Here is a 14153-nt window from a genome sequence, read left to right on the forward strand (position 1 = left end):
CTGACTCAAGATGACCCTGTAGTGACGCACACCCAGAGAAAGGCACTTCCCAAGTGTGTGTGTGTGTGTATGAGAGAGAGACAGAGAAAGTCCCTTGAGTTCAAGTTCTTGTACAGGTACCAAAGAGCCCTTGTCACAGCCGGGGCTTCATCCCCGTATTTCCTTAACACCTCCATCAGCTCATTTGATCTTTGGTAATAGATAAGCCAGTTCTCAGAGAACCACAGGCACCATGGCAGCAGACACCATGCATGCCAGAAAACGGCAATCTCACCGGGGCAGCAGAGTGCGTACACACCAGTCCCTCCCCATGAAGATCTGCAGTTAGTGCAGAGGGAGGAACAGACAAGAATGCGACCCAGGAACACGCGTACACTGCTGCCACTTCTGTCCTTGGCGCTATTCTAAGTGGTTTCTACACATCTGACTGAGTTAATTCGCCCCACAGCCCCTCAAGACAGGTTGGTGGGCACTATCATCATCTTCATCCTTTTCTGATGAGGAAATGGAAGTGGAGAGCTTTTGGCACCTGCTTGGGACAGGCCCCCCAGTTGGTGGGAGGCAGAGCTACCATTTGCATCTCTTTGGTCTGGTCCCAGAGCGCCTGATTTGCTGCAGGGGGTATGCTGGGGCACATGGAAGGGCTCCAGATCGCATCAGAGAGTGTTCTGTGGGAACAGGAAACATGAAGCACATGCCGGCGCCATGGCGCACACTCAGGGTGAGTTTGCTGACTCATCTGTGCGCCAAGACCCTAAAGGATGCAGAGCAGTCAGCTGGCTGCAGGAGAGGGCCGTGGGAGATGGCACAGGGAGCTATTCCTGGCTGAGGAAATAGCAGTGGGCCGATGTCTAGGAAGCTCGAGCAAGCACAAGTTCAGGGAAGCATGGCCACTGTGTGTGGGGTAGGGGGTAGGAGGAAATCTGTACATCCCAGGGGACTTGGAGAAGCATCCAGGAGCAGCAGGCAGGGGCCAACCCAGTGAGATCAGAGATGGGGTGTGATCGCATCCGGTAACACCTGTGCCTATTGTGCTTCCCTATTGTGGGGAAGTGGCAGAAGTGAATTTTCATTTTGGAAAAATCTCTGGTTGCTGTGTTGGAAGTGAACTGGAAGGCATAAACTGAGAGGCAGGAGACGAGCTGGCCAGGTAAGGTGCTGAGCTAACTTAGCAAGGGAAGGTGACAGGGGCCTATGGTAGAACATGGGTGCAGAGGAGAGGGCCAGGGGACAGGTGGAGGGAGCGGCCACCAGAAGGTATGTGGTAGAGCTTCCTACATGGTCAAATGTGTGAATGTGAGGAAAGAGATTACACTGGGCCAGGGCCAACAGCTGGATCTGACCCCGGGTGAGTCAGAAAAGCCTGTGGGGAATGGGCAGGTGGCCATGGACTATGAGTCGGCAGAGGTTTGGGAGGTACTGGCACATAGTCCCCTCCCACCAGTCCTGGTCACAGGCCTGTGAGGTGGGTGGGACAGAGCCTGTGCTTGGCACTATCTAATAATAAGGCCAGACTGCACGAGGAAGGCAAGTGGCAGAGGCTGGGACTCAGGCTGCAACTGGGAAAGGGTGCGGAGGCAGCAGTGGAGGCGGGGTGGGCACCTGCTGGAAACAGCAGGTGTCGAAGAGAGAGAGAGGAGGAGAGGGAAACCCTACCATTACTGTGTTTCAGTAAATGTACTGGCCCAGAAGCTTTGGGCGCAGCTCGCTGAAGGGCCAACCAGAGCCTCATGGTTGTAGCAGCCACACCCTGGCCAAGTGGCCACACCCTCACCTCGCACTTGAGGGTCATGAGCCTCCCGCGCCCATTCTTGCACTGTACCCCGTTCCCACAGCCCTCTATGTGAGTTTCAAATGCCAGGGAAACAGCAGAGTTTAAGATGTCAAGTCCTGGGGACACTGTTTCATTACAGAGTCCATCTTTTTCTTTCCAGGATAAAGCCTGGAATGATTTAACTGTGGCAAAATTAGCATGCAATTTGTAAGTCATTACGGTGCAAAGTATGTGGTGGGAACACTTTATTGAATCAACCTGCTGAGTGCAATTTTCCCAGAAACTAAAAACGGAAACCCTCTCTCCAGGCTTGCTCTCCTCCCTCTTGCTGAAAGCCCTGCCAGCACCTACATAATTATGTCTCACTCCTGGCAGCCGGGAGCCAGGCACGCCGGGCACGCTGAACCGACATAGCCCACAAAGAGCCAGTGAGAGGTCTGGCCATCTTCCCCACACGGGGACCTTGGTATTTTCTGGGCTTGTAGTTGTCTGGGAGCCAGGGGAGATGTGCTGAGACAGCACCTGGGTTATTTACAAGAGCTGTAAGCAATGCTTGCCCTGTAAAAGTTCAGGTCAAATCTTGCTAAGCTGGGGCTCTAGGGTGCAGCCCCGCATGCTTTCACCCTGGAATCTCAAGGTATCAAAGTGTTTGTCTTGTAGACTCTTCCAAGTAGGGCTAGTTTTCCTTACTGAATACTGTGGCAGCTATGCTACGGAGCCTACTGAGCTGGACTGGAGTATTTCCCGCAATGGGGCTGCTCACGGACAACAAGCCCAGGCAGGGAATGACGAGTGAAGGAACCATGTAGAAAGCTCCTGGTGAGCTTCTGACTTAACTCCCGGGGAGGCACAGGAGTTTAGCTACTGAGCGACAGCTCTTCATTTACTGAATGTCGGGCACGTAGCCCTGAGAAGATGATGAACAAGTAAGATTGTGGTCCCAGAGACAGGGAGTAAACAAATGAACAAAGTAATTACAGGTTGGCAAGTAGCTGCGGGGAGGGGAGGGCCTGCACCAGAGGTAGCCGCTGAACACCCGGCACTGCTAGGCTGATGTCCCCTGCTCTGGGAGTGACAGCCACAGACCTGCTCCTGGGACCCACTCCTCGCTGGTGTTTCCAGTGTTAACCGCTGCCAGCACTGGCCCAATACCTGCATAGAGCAGGCACCAGATCAACATTTGCCTAATGACCAGATCTTCTCTCTCTAGTGACTCTTGGTCAACTGCGAACCCTGGACACTTGGCCGGTGTTCAGGGAAGTCTGAAGTTACAGGGAAGTGGAGGCTCCTCCGAGACAGCAAGAGTGTCGCCATCTGGCCACATCACATAAGGGTTTCCTGGTGGTAGACTTGGGAAGTTTGTGAGACACTTATTTGTTCTTGATCTGACACTGACTTATCAAAATGCTGGAAGAAGCAGCATCTAGTTCAAGTCAACAATGACGTTCTGAGATTTTGACTGGCGTAGGACGTTCACATTGGACGGAGATGAGATGCAGGGAGGACGCAGGCTATTCGGCGCACACAAAGGTGAGGAGGTTGTGTTGTATTAAGTCACTGCACATCTCAGGGTGCCCTCACCTGCTGGGCATGGAACCCGAGGGCTGGCAGCAGATGCTGCTCATGAACATGCCCTTACCCCTGCCACTCTGGCTCTCTGAGCGCCTCTGAGGCTGTGGAACACTAATGGCTTTGGAGCGTTTGCCAGTGCTTGGCAAAACAGCCTTGGCATCACGGAGACAGCTGTTTGTCAGGGAATGGCAGGGTCCCAGTGCCATGGCACACAGCAGCTCTGCGAGCCAGGGCGGGGGATGGGAGATGGAGGATGGGGGAGGTGGCTGCAGCTCTGACTCCATCAGAGTTAATCAATTTCATACACTCTCCAATGACGGGAACAAATAATCTTGTGGGAAGCAGGCCAAAACTACCACGCAGCCACACACAAAGATGTCTGGGATGCCAACTTCTAATCACTTACTTGGGCATCTAAGCTTTACTCCAAGAGGTGCCAAGGCTCTGTTCTGCTGGGGCAGCTCCTTCTGGGGCATCTGGCAAAGATGAGTGGCAGAGAGTGGCCCAGCTTTCTGTATGGTTACATGAGAAGACATACCCTAGCAGCTAGCATGCTGTCTCACCATTCCATCTGGGTTGGAGTTCTGGCTCTGGTTCCTGACCCCAGCTTTCTGCCAGGACTTACTCTGGGGGCAGTGGTGATGGCTCAAGCAACTGGGTGCCTGTCACCCACATGAGAGATGTGGATCGAGTCCCAGCTCCTGACTTCAGACCCAACCCAGTCCTGGGTATTGTGTGCATTTGGGGGAACAAATCAGAAGATGTGAGCTCTTTCTGCCTGTGTGTTTTGCCTCTGCCTCCAGACAAACAAACAAAAATAAAAAGTATGGAGTTATAGCAAGAATTTCAAAGAAAGCTAAGGAAATCTAGAAGCACTGCAGCTTTTCCTTGCTGAGCAAGGTGCTTTATGTACTCTGTGCCAAACAACAGTGCTACTCCTCCCATTTTACAGAGCAGCAAGCCAAAGCTTAAGAGGGTCAGCTGGACAGTGCACAATCATTGAGCTCGGAACCGAAGCCCAGGTTCTCTGCCTGCTTGGCGTGTGGGGAGTCTCTCTCACCTGTCACTCCTCTGTCCAGCAGGCCAGTCATGGGTCAGTGTCTCACTGTGCCTTTAATCCGTTCTGGTGTCAGAAGACAGCAGATACCAAGGCTTGTTCAGTGGATCTCAAGGGCCCCTGAGGGACTGTCTTGGCTAACGCCGACTCAGAGCTGAGATGCTGTGGACGCAGCAGGCAGGGCCTCCACAGCAGCACCTGGGTGAGAACCCTAGATCCCCTGCCTCTGGGGTGCTCATTCCCCCCCTTGCGATCTCCAGCAGATACCACGGGTGGATCTGTCAGGGCTGGGGTTGTAATTGCCTCATGGCCATTCCCTTACCAAAGTCTAGGGGAATTCCAACTGGTTCCTGATTACTATTCAGACAAGAGAGAGGAAGGACTCCAGCACTCGACCAGCCACTACATGTCCATCATTCACAGATCACAACATAGGGAAGAAAAGATGAACAGCGCAGGCTTAATTAAAGAACAAAACAAAGTGAGGAGGGCTGTGGGAAACCTTGGTGTATGCGGCACACTAGTGTTTGAAGGCCAGCGTCCGAATGGAGTCTCTGCCTTTTATCTTGCTGCAGGATCGCCCTATGAAAGCAGAAAGTCCCCGCCAATCAATCCAATCAATCAACAAACAGCTGAGGACTCACTGGGTTTAGACATCACAGGGAAATCGTGAGAGTGAAATCCATGACTACCACTGTCCTGCTGTTCCCAAAGGAAACCAGATTCTGTGAATGGGGCAGGGGATGGGGAACGTGGCCCAGGCAGCAGCTTGAGCCCGTGCTCTGTTCTCTCCCACTGCCTGAGGCCCACAGCCCCGCCTGGAGACAGGGGGTGCTGCAACGGGTACCTCAGAGGCTCTAGACCTCAACTGTCTCTTTAAGATGAGAGGCTGGGAAGAAAATGAAGTGACCTGGCAAATCATGGTCATGAGCAAACGAGGCCTCCCACGGACTTGGAGAAAGGCAAGAAACGGAGCATTTTGAAATGTGACCAAAGGCTGAGGAGTGTCTTGTAGGGGACAGAATACAAATCAGGCATCAGACAGCAGACATGGAACACACATTGATTAAGGGGTGATGGTGAGCAGGCCCTGGATGCCAGCGAAGCCAGGGGATGGGGTGGGAAGTAAGAAGGAGAAAAATGCAGGAGGTAGGCAGCACAGCTCCTCAAGCAGCAACACCTAGCGTCTTTCGCTTCCCTTAGCATCAGCATCAGCAGGCGAGGGTCAGCCACTTGGAACAAATAGGTGCCGCGCATGCCCACTCTGCATCCAGATCACTTGAGAAGGGAGCCTGTTATCCGCAACAACTTGGTTTCCTTCCAGCTCGATGCTCTGTGGCTACCCTTTCTTAAGATGCCTCCCTCGGACTACAGAAGCTGGCCAGCACCGGTACCAAGATACACCTTGTCAACGTGGCACCCGGTCACAGCTCTGCTCTTGGATCAGATTTTCTGAGAAGCTCAGACAAGAGTCTTTGGGGGACCCATCCAAAACTCCCAGGTGAAACTGGGGTCAAGACCACACATCCTCCCTCCTGGAAGACTGTTCAGTCACTGGTCGGCCACTGCCTGTTCTGCTCTTATGGCACGTTAGATGGCACAGGGTAGCAGATGGCCCCTCTGCCCTCACCTATAGGGGTGTGGAGACAAGAGGTACACAAGGAATTTTAATGGGGTACGAGTTGATCGTTGGCAAAAGGGAGGCGGGGATACATACGTGTTTTTCACCTTCAATCTTCTTGTCGGCCACTTGCACGGCACCCAGATATTTAAAATGCAACTCCATGAGCCTGTCAACCTGAAAGACAGATTTCACAGGCCTTGGTGAGAAGAGACGAGACTATCAAGGCAAGGCAAGGCAAGGCAAGGCAAGGCAAGGCAAGGCAAGGCAAGGCAAGGCAAGAGAAGGACAGCCACGCCTCTGGTTGCCATGCCCTGTGACGGAGACCCGCTCTGCCACTCGGACACTGGAGGGGTGCTGTGCTCAGGGATACGGCACCAATGAGCACAGAGCTGGGGCAGATTAAAGCAAACACTTGGGATTGATGGTTGCAGCCTGAAGACGCCCTTCCCCAGAACAGCAGACGCCTTTCCAGCCCTTCTGGGCCTCTCAGGGACCCAAGTTGTTCAAAACAAAGAAAGATATAAAAATTCAAGATCCTTCTTGCACAGGGAAGGAGCTTGAAGCCACACACTTGATATTCACTTAGAACTTGATAGGAATTTCTTCCTTCAAACCGAAACCTTTCATGTTCGGATTCTGCCCCAGAGCTGATCTTTTTTTAAAAAATACCCGAGTAAAATCTTTTTCGTTGCTTTTGAGGTAGAAGAGGGTGTAATGAGAAAAAGTCCTTCAGCAACTTGAAAAAAGGCCCTGGCTGCTGCCTAGTGAGAACTGAGAGTACTGAGCTCACAAAGCCACGCTGCACACATGGCTCGAGGAAGGCTCGCTGGGTGTGAAACAAGTCTCATCTTTCCCTAAGACTTCCCAGAGACTGAGGAAACTGGGAGGCCAGCTCAGGCTTCTGACCTGCCCTTCGACCAGGCTGGCACCACCCTGGCTGCTGGCAACTTGGACATTTTTTCCCTTGCCCGGGAGCTAAGACTGGTTCACTGGAGTTGATGCTTCAATATAGCAATGCATAACCCGAGAAGATTGTACCCAGAATCCTCTGGTTCCCAGTGATGACTGCACAACCTTACACAGTTCAGTTTGCAAAGAATTTTCATGTGTGTTAATTCCTTAAGTCTTTTTTTTTTTTTTAAAGATTTATTCATGTTATTACAAAGTCAGATATACAGAGAGAAGGAGAGACAGAGAGGAAGATCTTCCATCCGATGATTCACTCCCCAACTGAGCCGCAACAGGCCGATGCGCACCGATCCGAAGCCGGGAACCAGGAACCTCTTCTGGTTCTCCCACGCGGGTGCAGTGTCCCAATGCACTGGGCCGTCCTCAACTGCTTTCCCAGGCCACAAGCAGGGAGCTGGATGGGAAGTGGAGCTGCCGGGATTAGAACCGGCGCCCATATGGGATCCTGGGGCATTCAAGGCGAGGACTTTAGCCGCTAGGCCACGCCGCAGGGCCCTAATTCCTTAAGTCTTAAAACAGAAAGAGAGAGAGAGAGGGAGACCCAAAACCTGACCAGGTAGGCAGAGAAGTGAGAGAGCAACACTCCATTTTAAAAATGAGGAAACTGAAGCACACTCGCTAATTGGCATCACAGGGAGACACGATTGCTCCTGATGTTTGTGTCCTAAAGCTGCGCAAGCTTTGCTGGGGACAGCAGTTAGAGACGGGCTCAGAGTTATGGTCTTTAACCTCTCTCTGGACTAGGGCAAGGCTTCAGTCCTACCTGGGATACAAGCAGGAAGAACACTGGTGCAGGTTAAAAAGGGGGCGGTGAGACTTAATTTTATGCAACTGGAACCATCCACTCTTGTCTAATAAGAACAAATATACAGATTTCCTGGACTGGGAGTTCAGATTGCAGTTCTGCTACTCACTAGTCGTGAGCCCCTGAGCCTCGCTTCCTCACCTGAGAATGGGAATAACACAGACTAGAGCAGAGAGTACAGTGAGGACACATATGACAATGATAGCCAGCTACTGTACTGTGCACTCCACAGCCACCACAGAAAAAATGGTTGCTTCTCTTAGTACTAAAATCTTATGGTCAGGCAAGCCAGATGTCATAGCAAACAATCATCCTATCTTCTTCACGTATCTTTACAGCTTCCTCTGACCACCCAGGACAGGTGCTATGGTTTCCTTCTCACCATCCTAATTTCAACATCATCGAATATTAATGGTTTTGATGGGTATGAATGTCTCCATTTTAGTCAGGGAAAGAGTAGCATGCATATGGAAAATACCAAAAGCAGGTTCAGCTCTAGGTGTCCCATCCCAAAGCCAGTGTTCCCAATTATTTGGCTCTGCTATGCATCGCCACCCGCAATCACTCAATCAAAATCCCTTTATACCCAGCCCACCCTTGCTAGGTCTCAGCCCTTCCCAGGGAGCCTACTGACATTACCCTAAGATGCTGCTACTTCTCCCAAGGAAAACACACTAGACACGAGGGGCAGAATAACCAAGAGGAACTGCCAAGTCCAAAGCAATTGGTTCCCGGATGCAGGGAAAGACATCTTAGAGCAGCTGCAATCAACCCAGAATCCCCTGGAGGGCAACAGCTGAAGAATGTGAGCTGCTTTGCTGGTCGTGGTGCCCCTCCTGATGGTCCCCATCACCCACCTTCTCGCTGTCGTTTTCAGTGAATTTATTCAGAAGCCGGGTTCGCTGCTGCCCTCGAAGGTTCCGCAGGAGCGAGGCCAGAATTGAGCAGACGTGCTCTGGGTTGGGGAAGAGAGAAGGGAACATGCTGAGATCAGAGCAGTAATGATTACCTTGCGTCAAGCCTGCTCTGGTTCTACAGGAGGAGGAATACACAGGCCTTCTGTGACAGCTGCTATTGATTTAGAAGACAAGAACCTAAACGGTGTCATTGGAAAACTGCGCCAATCTCCGTATGTGACATGGGGACGTTGTCCAAAAGCATGGGGTCCTCGAGGACAGCTTGAGCAAAATGAATCAAAATCAAGCATGCATTTCTATTCGGCCTGGGATTAATTGATTTTCTATTGTTCACAACAGAAACTCATGCTAATTCTCCACTTACAGAAACAGTCTGTGAATGGAATAAGGACACCAGCCATGACACGAGCAAATGATGCACAGGACAGGTTCTACCATCTTCCCCAATTCCTTACAACTTTCAGCAGGTAAATACGCTGGGATGCAACAAGATGCCTGACGGGTCTCGGTGTTTTCACAGCCCTAGGTTACAGGAGGATGCACTGTCGGCACACCAAGACAGCGGCAATGACGATGCTTTTTGAGTCCACATAACCCAGTGGCTACTGCTAACTAACACTGTTCTACTCTTAGAGAAAGAGGGTAATGAAAGGGCATGTTATAGGCTTCAGTCATAAAGAGATTCTTTTCTGTGCAAAGAATTTTTTTAAGAATCAAAAAAGATGACCTTGAGAGAGAGGCAACAGAAATCCACTTGTGGAGAAATGACAAAATCTATTTTGAAATAAAAAGCTCTCAGCACAGCCAACACACGTTTTCCTTGAAGATGGAGCAGCATCTTTTTTTTTTTTTTTTAAATAAAGGCTTATTTAATTTTATTGGAAAGCCAGATCAGATTTATGGAGAGAAGGGAGACAGAAAGGTCTTATGTCTGCTGGCTCACTCCCCAAGTGGTCACAATGGCTAGAGCTGAGCCATCCAAGGCCAGGAGCCAGGAGCTTCTTCCGGGTCTCTCGCATGGGTGAAGGGTCCAAAGGCTTTCCCAGGCCACAAGTAGGGAGTTGGATGGAGAGTGGAGTAGCCAGGACACAAACTGGTGCCCTTATGGGGTCCCGGGTGTGCAAGGTGAGGACTTTAGCCACTAGGCTATTGCACTTGGCCCATTAAAAGTTTATTTATTTTTATTGGAAAGATAGATCAGATTTATGGAGAGAAGGAGAGACAGAAAGATCCTCCATCTGCTGATTCACTACCCAAGTGGCCACAATGGTCAGAGTTGAGACAATCTGAAGACAGGAGCCAGGAGCTTCCTCTGGGTTTCCCATATGGGTTCGGAGCTCCAAGGTTTTGTACCATTCTCCACTGCTTTTCCAGGCCACAAGCAGGGAGCTGGATGGGAAGTGGAGCAGCTGGGACACAAACCGGCAACCATATGGTATCCCAGTGCTTGTAAAGTAAGGATTTGGCCATTGAGCCACCATGCTAATGTTGCTGTGCGTTCTCAGAGGGAGAGTCCTTTGACCTTTGTGTATGTCAAGGACATATTCAAGACAGGAGAGCAGGGGACAATATTCGGCTCTGGACTCTCGGGCTAAGCAAACAGGATATGGCTCTGATGTCCTCACTTGGAGAACAGATGTGGGACAGGCAGTTGTAAAAGGTCAGCTTGAAAACTTCTTGGATTGATTTGGCACGACAGCTGGAAACAAGCTCCAGGTATGGATATGACAATCTGACAAACCAGAGGAGGAAAAAAACCTTCAGAGCAGGAGTCCTTACCGGTTGTCTGAACCGAATCTCTCACTGGATAGATGGGACCCTGAGACCCAGGGGAACCCATATGTTCACAGAGCTAACTGATGGAAGAGGCAGAACTCAACTATGGACTCTTGCTCATTCATACCCAGTACTCTCCATGCAGTAAGAGCTTGTGGACCAACACCCAACCTGAAAGGATCCCATGGAGGGTAATAAACAGAAAGAAGATCCAGTGCTGACAACAAGGTAGAGAAGAGACAGAACATTCCAGGTAGAATGTGGGTGGTGTCATTTCCATCAGTGGAAGGGAGGCCAGGTAAGCAAAACTGAATCATGGAGAGAAATGGTAAGGATCCATCAGGGAATCTTGAGCTGGGAGACAGAGGACCAGAGCTGCATTCAAACCAATCTCCTTATTAGTTACATTCCTTTTAGGGATCAATATCAGAAAAATGTTTTTCTGTCCTGGTGTGATTTTCATACTTTCTTATCCAGGACCCCTCCTTGCATTGGCTATTAGGAAGCTCAAAGATGAATCCAAGCCCAATTATGAGAAACACTTATTTCCACTCCTTTATTAATGATCGCCTCCACCTTCCACCAATGGATTTTGAAATAAAAGCAACAGATGCACCTGGTTAAAACAAATAAACAAACAAACAAAAAACAAACAATAGGAGAAAAGTAGAAAATGCACTCGGTAAATTCTCACTGAGCACCTACCTTCACATTTTTCTTTTCTCATAATTCTCCCATCACCCTGTTTCTTTCTCCCAAGGAAAACTACCAGTATATACCAACTATTTCTCAGAGAGAGAGAACCAATACAACACGGATGACCCCCAATGTCTGATTTCTGTACCTGCAGCTTCAACTAAGCAAAAATCAGAAATACTCGGAAACAAACTACTGTGCCCGAACATGCACAGACCTCCCCCTTGTCATCATTCCCTAAACAATGCAGTCTAACCACTATCTACCATTAGATACTAGAAGTAAGCTAGAGTTGACTTAAAGCCTATGGGAGGATGCACACAGATCAAAACCACATGCTCTCCCTGTGGACCTGGAGGGATGTCCGTGCATGTAGTCACAGAGAAAGACACGGAGTATGAGGGACTGGCTAATGTGACATTGGAGGGTGTGGAGTCCTAGGACCTGTCTGCAAGTTGAAGGTCCAGCAAAGCCATATTTAAGATCAAAAGCCCCAGGATCAGGTGAGCCACTGGTTCGAGTTCTAGGCTGAGTTGTGAAGCAGGAACACTGTCAGGAGCGTAGGGTCAGGGTGGTGGGGAAGGGGAGAAGTTACACATACCCGTGCTGCAAAGGAACACATTTGCCCTTCCTCCTTTTCTTTGCTCTCTTTGAGCCCCTCAGGGGACCAGGGTGATGCCCACCTGCACTGTGGGGGGTAGCATGGGACAGGGTGGCAACACTCCTTACTCAGCCTACTGATGCAATCACTCAGCTCTTCTGAAAACATCCTCACCAGTAACATCTTATCAGCTACCTGAGCATCCTTCAGCTCAAATTCACTAACAATGTTGACTACCTCTCCATGCTTATTGATCAACTGCATTACTTTTCCTCTGAGATGTGAGACCTCATCCTTTACCCAACTGAATTCCTAAAAGGTCTTTGAAGTTAAGGATAGTCCTTCTTTTCATGCACTTCCCCTAGTTTGACATGTGTCTTTGGACAAATTCTTAACTAAAGCCGAGATTACAGTACCACCATAATGTTTCTGCCATAAGCTGCTTCAGACTCCTATCCAAAGGTAAGCAGGTATAATAATAATGCTCACTGTTTTTATTGTTTCTCTGTGACAGCAGGGGTCTTTGTACCTGATTTCCTCATGCATCCTCTACTCTCCTGTTTTCTAAATGTGGAAGCCAGGGCTCGGAGAGGCTAACCAGCAACTTAGGGCCATGGGCTGAAGCAAGTGATAGGAGCTTAGACAGGAACCCGGGCTGTCTGACTGCAAACTGGAAGCTCTTTCTATCATGTGATACTCCTTACATGGAGCAGGCGATCATCATGCTGTTAAAGAAGGAAAATGATGGAGCAGCAACCACATGCCTGAAAATACACCTCCTGGAGGGCTCACTACGCAGGAAGACAGGCACCACACAAATGCGACTTTTTAAGAAGTTAAGTTTTAACGAGAGTGAAAGGAAGCAGAAGGCCATATGGAGTAAGGTACGAGTTAACAGTCCCTCTCCTTCAGTTTACTGAATTAGTCCTTCTAGAAACAATTTCTAAGTAGAGACCTTGGGTTTCAGGCAATTCCAATAACACTGAACCAAAACTTTTCAATTCTTTTCCCTTTTAATCTCAGATTAAGATGGATGAGGAAGCTGTGACAGAGAATCCTTTTTATACCTAAGAGGAGGCATTAGGGGGGTGGGAAGGGAGGGGCTACAGAGAAAGACATCAAGAGGAAAGGGAATTCGTGTTTAGTGGGACCACATTATATCAGTATTCACTTCCACAGTTCATCCCAGCTTGGAGCAGGAATTACCTTGATCGGTTGCAGTGTTACACTAAGAACCACATGGCATTTACCTAGTTGAGATTTGAGGAAGATTGTTGACCTGGAGCTGCCTCCTGCTTCCCTGTCTGGCTTGTTACAGGTCATTGCAGCCTGCTACACAGGGAAACACTTCAGTCACCCCAAGTTTTACACACACACACACACACACACGAGTTTCACTAACTACTAATAAATGTAGCTTCCTTAAGAACAGATTTCAGCCCAAGGTGGTGTCAATTTTTCACGCACCAAGGAGATAGGGAGAGCTGCCGGCGCACAGAGTGGAGCAGATAACAGGTTTATCTGCTGGCCAGCGCCGCTGAGCTGCTCTGTCATTCCGACAGGACACGATGGAGGTAAAGGATGGCCGTGGAGCTGTCAACGCGCACTGTGTGGACACGGTGCTTCCCACTGCAGAGAACTGTGTCCCTCTGAGGCAGCAGCAGGGCCAGGGCCCACATCCACACACACCCACACACTCTGCACCCGGAGAAGGCCAAGCAGATCAACATGTTCAAATCACTTGGGAGGCTGGGAGGGGAGCGGCTCAGCTGAGTGTGAGAGGCAGCATTGAAGCTGTGCCGGTGGGAGTCCCTGCCTGCTGGGCGTCCTGCTCAGCAGTCAGACGACTCTGCAGTCCCAGGCACCAATTACTGAGACTGCCTGGCAGGGTGGATCCGGACCAGCCTCCCTCCAGCTCATGTCTCCTCAGGGCTTCTCTAGGGTGATTAGCAATGTCTTAGACACCTGTGCACACATGTGCGGGATACATGTTTGCTTTTCAGGGGTGATCTGAGCACTACAATTTTCAGAGCTGGCAGAAGAGTAAGAAATCTTTGGTTCTCCTCCTCTGGGATCTGGGTAGAGGAGCAATATTCCTGAGGAGGGATGCAATTTGCCTCGGGTCAAAAACATGCCTGTGGGCTGCGATGACCTGGATGTGTGGTATTTGTCCCTCTGACTCCATGACAACACTTTTGAGAACGTGAGGAACTCAGAGGTATCTCATCTCATCCCAGATACAGGCATGAAAGCATTCTTTCCACCAAGTATTACAGTGTTCTCACCTCCTAGTGATGGATCTTGGGTTAGAACCCTGGAGCAGGTAGGTGCTTCAGGTGAAAATCTTTCTGGAGTGGCACAA

At 49.9% G+C, this 14153-nt stretch overlaps 1 protein-coding gene across 1 annotated transcript in view; it reads right to left on the bottom strand.

Moving 5' to 3' along the window:
- CTNNBL1 (catenin beta like 1) overlaps positions 1-14153 on the bottom strand; it is a 157664-nt gene that overhangs the window by 14586 nt on the left and 128925 nt on the right. Inside the window, exons 12-13 of the mRNA XM_012927152.2 lie at positions 8659-8756; positions 6121-6201 (exon numbers count right to left, since the gene is read on the bottom strand). Coding sequence (XP_012782606.2) covers positions 6121-6201; positions 8659-8756 — 179 coding nt within the window. The remainder of the gene's footprint in view (positions 1-6120; positions 6202-8658; positions 8757-14153) is intronic.

The sequence above is a fragment of the Ochotona princeps genome, chromosome 22, assembly GCF_030435755.1.
Source record: "Ochotona princeps isolate mOchPri1 chromosome 22, mOchPri1.hap1, whole genome shotgun sequence".
Lineage (NCBI taxonomy): Eukaryota > Metazoa > Chordata > Mammalia > Lagomorpha > Ochotonidae > Ochotona > Ochotona princeps.